The 13,154-nt window shown below is 47.0% G+C and overlaps 1 protein-coding gene across 1 annotated transcript in view; it reads right to left on the reverse strand.

Moving 5' to 3' along the window:
- NIBAN3 (niban apoptosis regulator 3) overlaps nucleotides 1-13,154 on the reverse strand; it is a 402,636-nt gene that overhangs the window by 153,538 nt on the left and 235,944 nt on the right. The window contains exon 8 of the mRNA XM_069604007.1: nucleotides 5,670-5,832. Coding sequence (XP_069460108.1) covers nucleotides 5,670-5,832 — 163 coding nt within the window. The remainder of the gene's footprint in view (nucleotides 1-5,669; nucleotides 5,833-13,154) is intronic.

Genomic DNA, 13,154 nt, shown 5'->3' on the forward strand with positions numbered 1-13,154 from the left:
TCATCAGAAACTAATTGGACGGATGACACTCTTCTTACTTTGTTCCGAAGAGGGCTCACTGAGGAATTAAAGGATGAAGTGTCTAGGGTACCCCGTCCAGCCAATCTAGCTGATACGATCACCATCACTATGCAAATGGACTATTCTCTAGGAGAGAATGGCAGAACGAAGGAAGGGAAAAGTGTTTAGTCAGCATTCCGAGAGCTACCCAACAACCAGTAAACCACCACAGACAGAGGAACCTATGCAGATCGGGGCAGCCCGAGGTCCACTGTCTACTATTGAAAAAGAACGACGTAAGTCGTTAGGGTTATGCATGTATTGCGGTTCGTCCACCCATGTGCTACGAGACTGCCCGACTGTTCCTCCCCGGAGACCAAGTTCCTAAACGTCGGGAAACTCCAGAACCCAGTCGTAGGAGGAACCACGGCTGGGGGAAACAATGGCGGTTCCTCAACTCAGATAGATTTATCCCATGCGTCTCCCCCACAGGATCTTTCCATGGTTGTTTTGTCTCTTACGTTAGTGTTTCAAGACAGAGTAATTCAAAGGGTTCCGGTGTTAGTGGACTGTGGTGCAGCTGGGAATTTCATTGACGATAAATGGGCAGAAGACAATGGAATCGCCCGCGTCTCCAAGACTTGCATAACGCCTATTCAAGGGGTAGACGTAGCCCTTTAAGTTCAGGTCCTATCTGGGAACAAACGAAACCCTTAACTTGTATAATCGCCTCACATAAAGAAGCCCTCACATTTGATTTTATTAAGGCAGCACACTTTCCCGTTATATTGGGCTTGCCCTGGTTACAGTTACACAATCCGTTTATAAACTGGTCTGCTGGCACCCTTTTCCTAGGATCTGAATACTGCGTTACTCACTGTCTCTCTCATGAATCCTTGGGACTTCAGGTTCCCTCACAAGTTCCCAGTCATACTCCGATAACAACAATTTCACAGATAGGAAAAATCCCTGTTTGTTACCAGAAATATCAATCGGTATTTTCCACACCGCAGTTTCCTACTCTTCCTCCTCATCGGAGGGACGACTGTCATATCGAGTTGATCCCAGATCAGCCTGTTCCGTTTGGGCGCATGTACATGCTATCCCAATGGGAAAAGACCGCCCTCAAGGAGTACCTTCACACCAACTTACAAAATGGCCTTATTACCGAATCCACCTCTTCTGCTAGGACCTTGCTGTTCTTTAATCCAAAAAAAGTCACGGAAGAACTCAGACCCTGAATTGACTATAGAGGCCTCAACAAAATCACGGTACCAGATAAATATCCGATGCCCCTGATTCCAGATATTCTTGAGGCAGTACAAGGAGCCACCATTTACTCCAAATTAGATCTCTGAGGGGCGTACCATCTCATCCGAATCGCCCCAGGAGATGAATGGAAGACGGCTTTTCGAACACCTTTTGGACATTACGAGTATCAAGTAATGCCATTTGGCCTCTCTAATGCCCCGGCCATATTCCAACGATTATGAACCATCTGTTTGCAGATGTTCTATTACACTTTGTAGCCATATACCTGGACGACATTCTGATTTTCTCTGCAAACGAAGCCGAACATATCCGTCATGTAACATTAGTCCTGGATCGGCTTCAAGCCAATCATTTTTACTGTAAGGCAGAAAAATGTGAATTCCACAAACCACAGATCAATTATCTGGGATTTGTGCAATCGGCTCAAGGGGTGTCTATGGACCCAAGAAAGGTATCAGCAGTATTGGAATGGCCATCTCCATTGAATGTTAAAGAAATACAACGGTTCCTTGGTTTCGCCAATTTCTACCGTAAGTTTATCCCATGTTTTTCCGACATCATTCTTCCCATTACCAGGTTGTTAAAAAAGGGAGTACCCTTTTCTTGGGATTCAAAGGCTGAAGAGGCTTTTGACAGACTGAAAAGATTGTTTTCATTGGCCCCGATATTGTCAACCCCTGACCAGTCCAAGCAATTTATACCAGAGACCGATGCATCACATTATGCTTTAGGAGAGGTCCTCCTGCAAAGATCTAGTCAAGGTGTGGAATCCCCAGTTGCATATTTATCCAAAACCTTCAATCCCTCTGAAGTTAACTATTCGGTTCTAGAAAAGGAACTGCTGGCTATCAAGAGATCTTTCAAAGAATGGATACATCTGTTGCTGGGGTCTCCGTTTCCTGTGGAAGTCCGCACAGATCATCAAAATTTGAAAGTACTTCAACATGCCCAAACCACCAACAGTCGTCAGGCACGTTGGGCCCATTTTATTCTTCCTTATCGCATTCTATTTAACTTTTTACCTGGAAGTCAGAATCTTAGGGCAGATGCTCTTTCCCGGAAAGACCACCCTAAGGCTAGATTCTGCCCTGAAAGCCTGTTTCCCAAGGCTCAGTTCATATCAGTTCTGACTGATTTTCTCCAGACCATTAAACTAGACACGGCTCTACATTTACGGTCCTGCGAAGATCTTGAACGTAGCTACCATCTGGTTAAAGACCGCAGATTATTCTTTCATGGCAGGCAAGTACTTGTTCCCTCCACCACTCTCCAGAAAGAGGTGCTGTATATGTGCCATGATTCCAGAGCTGCTGGTCACCGGGGATATCAATCTACATTGGAACTCATCCAGCGTCATTTCGGGTGGCCAAATCTCCACTCCGATGTACAAGACTATGTTTCGGCTTGCGTTACCTGTCTGCAGTCTAAAACACCCAGGCAACTTCCCGTGGGTCTACTTACCCGAATGCCTATTTCTGAAAGGCCCTGGCAATGGATTTCTACGGATTTCATAATGGATCTCCCTCCATCCGCTCACCAAACCACTATAATGGTAACTAAAGATTATTTCACGAAAATGGCCCATTTCACCCCTTTGCCCAAATTGCCTAACGCGGACCAGATGGCTCGACTCTTCATATCAGATATCTTTTCTCGCCATGGGTTGCCAGACACAATTGTGTCAGACCGGGGTCCCCAGTACATCTCCCTTTTCTGGCAAAAGTTGTGCGCCTTTTTGGGAATCAGAAGAGCACTGAGCTTGGGGTACCATCCACAGACTAATGGACAAACAGAGCGTTTAAATCAGACATTGGAATGTTATCTACGTTGTTTCATATCCGTCACACACGACAACTGGGTTGAACTTTTACCAATGGCGGAATTCGCTTATAATAATGCGAAGCACTCGGCCTTGAAAACTAGTCCTTTCTACTGTACCTCTGGCTACCATCCGGCTTATGTTCCAACCATAACACCATCTCCTTCCCGTTGCCCTGGGGTGGATCGGCTCATTGCAGACATTCAGCTGGGTCATCAAGTCGCTTGTAAGGCTCTACAGTCTGCTCAGGATCGTGCCAAGGTATCTGCAGACCGTCATCGAAGGGCGGCTCCGAAGATAACTGTTGGTGATAGTGTATGGTTGTCTTCTTGATTTCTTCCCCCCCATTTGGTTCCCTCTAAGTTGTCTCCCCGGTTCTTTGGACCCTTCAGAGTTGTTTCTCTGGTGGGCACTGCAGCGGTCAGACTCTCGCTGCCTCCTTCTTGGTCTCGGATCCATCCTGTTTCTCACCTCTCCCAGATCAAGATGGGAGTACCCGATCGTTTTCAACACTCCACTGTTTCTCATCCACCTCCTGTGTCCACTGTAACGGGACCTGAATTTGAGGTTGCTGGCATCTGTGACTCTCGTTACCACAAGGGTCGCCTTCAATTCTTGATCGATTGGAAAGGGTTTGCTCCGGCAGACAGGTCCTGGGAGCCGGCTTCAGGAATTCATGCTCCTCGTTTGGTGCGCAGATTCTTCTGGCTCCATCCAGGAAAGCCGGGTTCCCTGCCCTTGTGGAGAGGGCATACTGTTACATCTTGCTATAAACGTTGGTCTTTTTGGCATCATGGCCGAATTTGCCGTGCCGTGATTTTGAGTCCTTTTAAGATGGCAGGTGTTCTTACTAGTCATTCTATGAGCACCGGTCTAGTTGTTGCACGTATTCCCCCTTTGTTTCCTGCCGATCATGTGACCGAATGTAGGGGGGCCAGTGTATTGCTTCAGGGTGTCGCTACTCCACGCCGAGACGCTTCGTAAGTGACCGCCACCTGGGGATCTTACCTTCTGACTCATGTCTAAATCATAACCTCTTACCTCTTGTATGCTTCGCCTTTGTTAATCCAGATCGCGGGAAATCTTTGGCCCCGCTCTCCGAGGCTGCGTCCCGTTTTCCTTCGGAACACTGCCTGGAACTCGTTCAAGTGATCCGCAATTGAAATTCACACCGGGGTACATATTCCCAGTATTGCCCTTACTCCCTAACTGTAGTACCGTCTATTCGCTTCATGCCATTCTAACAACAGGTATTTTTCGACTTACCCTTTTTTCCCTCCTGTTTAGGATCATTCCTCCCTTTCTTGCAGTGTTCTGATTCACAGAACGTGGCGAGTATACTTGGTCAGCATTAGAGATTCCAAGGCGGATCAGATGTGGGTGACGTCTCCCGTGGGACTCCCTTCAGTTTGCGATTCTCTCCGCCTCTCTTACCTGTCCTTTCTCATTCACAGAACAACTTCCCTGCAGAAACTGAACATCTGAAACAACGACAAGCTCCCGCAGGGGTTCCGCTCTTGACGACCAGACGACATCAGACTGCTCTCGCTGCAACCCAGGGTTTTCTTCCCATAGAGGGTTTCCCTGGGGGCGCAGTCCTCTCTTCTCCTGGTTACCATTATTCGGGTATAGAGTGATTGGGCTTGTAGGGGAATTCTCACATTCGTTTGTTCCTTTGCCTTCCCGGTCACTGCTGAATGTCCAGGTTAGTGCTCTCCTTCCTAGAAAACTACTGAACTGGAGATTGTTAAATTGTTTTCCGCTAAGGGCATAATCATACTTTAACACTATTCCCCAGCTAAAATGAAGCTTTTCCATCATGAAAGTTCTGGTCAGTGTCCTAGATGTAAAACAGACAATGCAGACTATATAAATGTGTTATGGAATTGCCCATGTCTACAAATGTTTGGCTACATGTCTGAGAGGCTGGCAGACATTACCTGACCCAATATATGCCACTTTGGTATATTAGGGAAAGTATCAGAAGTGAAAATGAGATTTGCCAATCTGGGATGCCTACTTCTTCAAAGGTATATTCTCAAGAATTGGCATTTTAAAGCTCTGCCAACTAGTGATGCCTGGTTAGGTGACATGACTTGGGCCAATAGCAATGAAGAACAATATGTCACCATGGTCACATACATTTTAGACCCAAAGATATATGGATTGAATATAGAAACTATCTGTCAAAAGCTGTGAGTTAATATGTTAAACATAAATACACAAATTTTAACAAGCATCAAAGCATGTCTCGGACCACATTAGTAAGCCATATATGTAATATACAATTGCCATGTAAGCATATTGATTATTTGAATTGCTTCTGCCTTGCTGATTGTATTAAGATATAGTAAGATACTCAATCAAGCAATTAAGTAAAGGTTTAAAAAAGAAGATCAATGAAAGAACAGTAGCAAGAATGGAATAATCAGAATGATCATCATATTGAGCATTTATGACATACAGTTCACCCCAAAGCTGTAGGTACAAAAAATACAAGCTGACATAGGGCACCGAGAACCAAAAGGTGCAGGTCCAGGTCAGCCCCATCCAAAGGCTAAATGATACACTGCCTCACCTTGTAGTTTTCCGGATATTTGCTCCTTCAGAGCCAACAGCTGGTCCAGATCTGGACGGATCGCCCTCTCCAATGCCTTGTGCATGTCATCATTCTCTGCCTGAAAGGCATCCAACTCTGCAGAGACCTGGGCCAGGATCAGGGAGTACACAGCTTGCAGGAACTGAAAGAAAGAACAGAAAGGGCACCTCCTGCGGGACTGACAGAAACCACAGGAAGCACACCAGTAGGGAACGACAGGCAACAACAAAAAGCACTCTTCCAGCAAGAACAGAGAGAAATATCACTCTCTGAAGGAATCAAGAGCACAAGCAGGAGAAGTATACCTACTGCAGGAACTGTGGGAAAGAGAAGTAAGAGAAACCAGAGAAGAGACACATGTAGGAAGAGTGAGAAAAAGGTAAGGAGCACTTCCTCCTGTCTTCACCATCTCTTCTATCTCTCTCTTTACTTGTGGTGTTCCCCAGGGGTCTAACCTTTCTCCCTGGCTTTTCAAACACTACCTGGGACCTCTTGCCCACTTTATTGCTACTTTCTGCTCCAACTTTCAGTGTTATGCGGATGACACCCTACCTCTTTCTGGCTCCCCTCAGCCAACTCTTTCCCTTCTCTCATAGCAGACTGTCTGGCCGCAATTCAGGAATGGTGTGCTGCTAATGATCTCTGCCTTAATGCCAGCAAGACTGAGATCCTCCTCATCGGAACACCATCCCCCTCCTTTCTTCTCTCACTCTCTGGCCGCCAACTCTGGGCCCTCTTCCTGCTCCTACCTGCGAGGCTAAGAAACTTGGTGTCATTTTTGACTCCACCCTCTCCTTCTCTCCTCACATCTCTGATGTCTCTAAGAAGTCAAACTATCAGCTGCACATCCTCAGAGGTATTCTTCCTTTCCTCACTTTCCCTCAGAAGCCCACGGTCTCCAAAGCTCTAGTCCTCTCTAGGCTGAACTACTGCAACAGCCTCAATCTAAATCTACCTGCCTCTACTCTCCGACATCTACAACTAATCCAGAACAGGACTGCGAGACTTGTCCTTGGCCTCAAGCCCCGGGATCGTATCTCTCCAGCTCTGAAATCTCTTCACTGGCTCCCTGTGGCGGCAAGGATCAAATTCAAGAACCTTCGCATCAGCCACAAGGCTTTCTGGGGCCGGGGACCACACTACCTTCAACTCTCTCTTTCTAAACATCTCCCTTCTCAAGCTCTCCGCTCATCCACTTCCAACTCTCTGAGGGTCAGACACTTTTCTAAGCAGAGAGTTGGGTGCAGACCTCTCTGGCTGGGGCCTCCCTCTGGAACAGCCTCCCTGTCTCTCTCAAACTTGAGCAGAACCACCTCTGGTTCCAGAGGCAACTCAAGACATGCCTTTTTGCTTCTGCTTTCTCTCTTCCTCTCCTCTGCTCTGCTGATGCCCCGACTATTCCACACACTGGTCACCTGGCTACCCTCTGAAACTCAGGCCTGCATGTCCAGTTGCCCTTGCCTCTGGGCGCCCCCAGCACTTATGGTCTGTATCTGCAATCCCACAGTCCCTTCTCTCTGCACTTATGAGCCACCCGCTTGCTGCACTTATTGAGTTACCTGAACTACCCCCCTCCCGGCACGTCTTCCTTTCCGATTCCCTGCACTTGCGTGATCTGAATGACACATGGCCTAGTCAGATGGTTGATTTTGTCCTCTCTCTGTTTCCGCCTCCTTGTCTTGTCATGCCTAGAAACACTTGTGTACAGGCGTGTTATACATGCCATATCATATATCATATCAAAGCCTCCAAAACTAACAGAAAGAAGGACACCTCCTGCAGGAACCGAGAGACAGAGCGGCTCAAACACTTGCTCCTCTTTTTAGTTTGGCTGCAAAGTGGTCCTATAAGTGCTTCCTATAAGATGAAGCGATTGGCATAGGAAGTGAAGATGGGAGAGAGATGGGATGTGAGGAGGGACACACAGCCAGTGGGTGTTGTTTTATTTGTCCAACACAGTAGCAGCCCATGGCAATGCTAGTTCCCATTGCCATTTCCACCCACTGCATGCCAATTTTATTTCTAAACAGTCTTCTGAAAGGTAATTACGTATTTGCAGGGAGTGACATAGGCATTCACCAGGAACTGCCATAACACACCATTTGCCTGCCATTGCTATCTTAAGGATGCTATGCTTAACACCCTAAAGGGGACAGGTTAAGCAGGATCACTTTGTAGATGGCTCCCCCTTAGGGGGCAGGAAAAGCCCATAGAGGGCTACAAGGCAACATCCCCCCCCCCAAACACTAACACATTTTTAGGGTTTATAGGGGGAAGGGATATGATAACCCTATAAACCCTTCAATGATGGCTCTCAACACAAGCTATATAGAAGACAACAGAGAGGCGAAATAAACCAGTCCCCTGGAGGAGCGTCATGAGAGGAACTAATCAGGAGAGAGTCTATGTGAACCCGCAGAGTTTAACTACAGTGAAGCTCCCACAGGAGCGGTAGCCCTTGGGCAGTGTGACACCGATGGTGAGATGCGGTATCCCCCTCACTTCAACACCTTTTTCCGAGCCTACCACGTAGGACATTCCAAAACACGCCCCCCCCCTTTTCCGCACGAACACTTTCATACAACAGACAAACACCAGAGCCATTTACCTGAGATGTCCCACTAAGAGGGTCAGGCGAAGTCAAGCAATTGACCAGAATCACACACACCTGACGGCCCTTTACCTTTCCCATAGGGATAAAAGGTGGAGCACAGGAGGAGCAAGGCAGACCGCACAAAGTCAGAGCTAGTTCTGTTTGGCAATTCAAGAGAAGGCGAAAGACGTTGAGGGGAGACCAGGGGGAGAAGCGACCTTGCCCTTATCAATCGCGACCCGTAAAGCCTGGAGAGAAGGAATGGTAAGGCCATTTGAGTGTTGCAGCAGATGTCAATGGTACCCGGGCGCCTCCTCCGCTGACAGCCAAGCCGGGGAGAGACGTATGGCCCCATGGTACTGGCCCTGACTCTACAGGCGGAAAAGTGAAGCCGTTCATCACAATTGGTGAGTCGAGGGGAGAACTGATAAAGAAACCGAACAGTGATGAAGAGAAGTGCTAATTGAACTTTGAAATATAAAGAACTGTTATAAGAACCGGGGAAAACCAGCAGAGCAGAGTCAGGGACCACGTGGGTGCGCGCTCATGGTGATTACTGTATTGTGGAACTACAGTTACCAGAAGGCCTTGGGAGAAAAGCGAGACGAGAGTTCAAAGTGGTCATACAGGGGTCATGCAAAATCCCCTGTACCGTCGATAGTCTTTGACCAACAGATGATCTTGAAGTGAATGGGAAGTGAAACCCGCTTGGTAAAGTGAATGCATGAACTGTATATCATAAAGGTCGGCGAGAGTGAACCGAGAAGAGGGAGGCTGACTAGCCGGGATAAACCCTGGAGAGTTGTTCAAAAGGACATTAAGATTCATGAAATAAGAAATTGCAAGACAAGGAGAAGTGAACCGTCCTGCTTATCATTTGGCATCCAAGCCCAGACGAGGGAGATCCAGGGTGAAAAGTTATCATCAAAAGTTAATTGAGAATAGAACTGTTTGGATTAGTCGAGTACGACTGTGAAAGGTTTGTGCCTGGAAGAGGGGGATCTAGGGGTGAAGTTGTCACCCCATTCAAAAAGTGCAGCTGAATATTTGTGTTTGTTTGTTGAGAGTATCAGAACTTTGAATCCCCAGAGTGGAGAGAGAGAAAAAGAAATGAATCTGGGAGAGGGGAGAGACTGAAGAAGACCCTGAGTGGGGAGAAAGAAAGAGACACATCCCAGAGTGGGGAAGAGATTGAGGAATGAGAAAGAAAAGGGCTCCTGAGTGGGGAAAAGACGAAAGAACCCCAGAGTGGGGAGTGAGAAGGAGCAGAGCCCCCAGAGTCAGGGAGAGACTGAGAGGACGCCAGATTGGGACTGAGCAAGGAAAGAAGAAATTCTCCACAAAGGGAGATTAGACTCAGAGAAAACCTAAAGTTGGAAGGGAAGCAAAGAGGCCTGGCTGTAGTCACGGGACAGCAGTCCAGCATTACACAAACTGTATGACTGGTACTGTAAACATAGGCAAGGGCCTTTGATAAAGAACCAAAGGGATGGTGTTTGTAAGCCAGCAGCCATCCCTGTCAGTGCGGAAATCCCAACCGTATGTCCTTGGTGTTTTATTAATTTATTTTGAGAGGGAGGGAGAGAAGCTAGGTTAGAATAGGATTCCTGGGCCAAGGACTTCCCTTCTGTTGAGACATCATGACATCCTTACGAGAATCCTCTTACTTGTTCTGTTGTAGAGGCAGCTTGGAGTTATAGGGTTAGGGTTAGATTAATCCTCCTTTTTACTGTTAAAGAAAGAATAAAAGTCAAAGGAACCACGCCTCTGTGTCCGTCTCCGAATTCTGACCTATCACATTGTTTGTACTGCACTCTGACGCCTGCTAGCTAGGTACCCGCTACTTAACATGCATTCACACATCCTATGCATTGATAACCCTAAGGCATAGACTTCAAGCAGTGTTTTAGGCAGAATCCTATGCAGTTCCCTTAGGGAGCACTACAGAAGATTAGGACTACAGGTATATGCAATAAATCCCCTTTGGTATCAGTCTGTACCACACAGATTTAGTTGGTAGCTGTGGCTGAGCAGTCAGACTTATCTCAAGAGGGAGATGAGCAGTATTCAGGGTTTACACAATAGGACCACAGTACTGTGGGACAAGGAAACACTGACTAAAGCTTTGTATCAAAAAGAATATATATATTTATTTTACACACTCTTAACTCTACACACAAATCACTATCATTAAAGCAAGTTAAAACAGTCAAGAAAAGTATACACAACTCCCTATTTAAATTGTAGACAAGTTTGAGTAAGAGTGAAAACTGAGCAAAATGGCACAGTGTAAACCAAGCAGAAATGGCACTCTAACAATTTCTTCAGAGGGAGGGAAAGGTCAAGTTATACAGGGATAGACTCCTAAACACACCAGCAACACTTCCCAATTGGATTGTGAACAAGTTAGGCAAGGTAGTACTTTAGCACAAGCAATACTGAGGTGAAAACCGAGCAAAATGGCACTTAAACAATATATAAACGGGAAGGAAAGGCGGTTATAAGAGTTTAGGTGCACCAACACATTTCTTGATGAGAAGAAATCTAGAGAAGGCAGTTGTAACAGAATTAACCAGAGTCAATTGGCCTGTGCCAGTGTCAGTGGCACGAGGCAAAGTGCCCAAGTTCAAACGGTTCTAGTAGCTGCAGTCAAGTCTTTGTTTAAAGGTTGAAAAGGAGGGTGCAGAAGGTAAAAAGACAATGTTAGACGATTGGGACGGCCAGCCCAGAAGGTAAGTAAAGGATTTAAAACACCTTTAGCAGTACCCAACGAAACAGGAGGCCTGGCGGAACAATGAACCTTAAAATTGGAAGAGGCTCCTGTGGTGGCGGTTGTTCCTGGCAGTTCCTGCAGTTTGGGAGATCCAGCAGAGGAAGAGAGGCTCTCGTTGTGGAGGAAGGTTCGAGTTACTGCACTGCCCAGGAATGAAGCCGGCCGCGGTGATGCCCAAACGGAATAAAAGGTATGCTCCTTTTAATCGCGGTCATGGTGTACGGGTGCCCGACTATCCGGTCTCCTAGTGCTTGGCACTGGTGATTCGACCAAGGCAGGTCCTGGAAGGCGATTGGCGAACTGGTTGGTCCCAACAGCTCAAGGGAAGAAGGCTCTTGCAGGTGAAGATCTTCTCTTGTCGTTGGAGAAAAGTGGTGAGGATCTGCAGCAGGGCTTCACTGGTGGTTCAGTCGTTGCAGATGTCTTCGGCTTCTCTCCTCTTTGGATTTCTCAGGTCCAGTGGCGATGTCTATCTTCCAGTCCGCAGATCCCTGCTTTTATGCAGAAAACCCCCCATTCATACAGCCTGTCACTGACACAGCGGGGTGGTTTCCTGGCGGGATAACCCCCCATCCTATCAGGGCAGATTGCGACTTGGGTTGCTTAGGCAACCCTGTCTAGGGTGCCTATTCCCCCTCCCACACATCCTGTCTACCCCAGACTCATGGGCGCCTGAAGGAGGGCTTCTGTCTAGAAGCCCGCCAAAAGGACAAAAAAAGGGCCCCGACCTCGGTTTGGATTACAGAGAGCGACACGAGAAAGAAATATTATCAAAGATCTGGCAAAAAAAAAACACTGGAGTAAAGTTAATATTAAAATGACCCGGCGGTATGTAAAGGCTATCATAAAAAGTGGTAGCCTCGAACAATGGGAAAATCCCATAGGAAAATATTTGCGGTAGAATATTAATGGTAGTAACCACTGCCACCAGCCAGAAACTTTGGGGAGAGGGACTGGACAGTACCCTCTCGAAAATGAACTACAGGGAAAAACTATTAACCCTTCCCAGTAACTCCATAGTAAGATGGTCTGTACTGGTTTTGTTCATAATTATTGACTAGCAAAGTCAATGTTAACTTTGCATGCACTGGGAGACCAGGGCTGTCAGAAGATGTGGTGAGGCCCGGGGCAAAACATTTAGTGAGGCCCCCTTACAATTTTTTGCACTCAGCCAGCGGTTGCACCTCCGCAAACAGGAGACTCGAGAAATCTCCCCTCGAGTTTGTGTGCAGGATCCCAAATATGGTTTATTACTACAACTCCAAATCAACTACAGCAGAGTTAGATTTCTCTACTGAAGAAAGGTTTATGCCAGACTAACTTTTGTATCATATGCAAAAATATATATAGGATGGCATGAGCTCTCCACTGCGCCACCTCCAACTCTCTGAGGGTCATTCACTTTTCCAAGCAAAGAGTTGAGGGCAGATCGCTTTCTTCGGCTGGGGCCTCCCTCTGAAAACAGCCTCCCTTCCTCTCTGAAACTTGAGCAGAACCATAACTGGTTCTGGAAGCAACTCAAGACCTGTCTCTTTGCTTCTGCCTTCTCTCTTCCTCTCTCTTGCTGATCACCTGCCTGATACATGCACTGGTCACCTGGTCAAGCTCTGAATTCGGGCCCAGGTCCCTGCCTGTCCTGTTGCAATCCCGCACTGCCTCTTGGCTCTCCTGCACTTGTGGTCTGTATTTGTAACCCTACAGTCCCCGCTCTTGCTCTTATTCTCCACCCGTTGGCTGCACTTATGAGTACCCACACTTTCCACTTGTTGGTTGCACTTCTGCATCCTACCCCACCCATGGCACTTCTCCCCTCGCCCCTTCCCTGCTCTTGCGCGATCTGAATGACAAAAGGCCTAGTAAGATCTGTGTTTTGTCCTACTCTTTTGTTTCTGCCTCCTTGCCTTGTCGTGCCTAGAAACACTTGTGTACAGGCACGTTATAAATGCCATATCACATCATTAAGGAGCACCCTGCCCCTGTGTGCGCATTAAAAAACACATCATACACAGTGACAAATGATGTACGGTGGAGGCTGGTAAATTTCTAAACTTAAGAGGCTTAAATGTTTGTGCCAATTAGGCAGGATCAACAGAGCACA

Source organism: Ambystoma mexicanum, chromosome 3q, assembly GCF_040938575.1.
Source record: "Ambystoma mexicanum isolate Mex_15411 chromosome 3q, UKY_AmexF1_1, whole genome shotgun sequence".
Lineage (NCBI taxonomy): Eukaryota > Metazoa > Chordata > Amphibia > Caudata > Ambystomatidae > Ambystoma > Ambystoma mexicanum.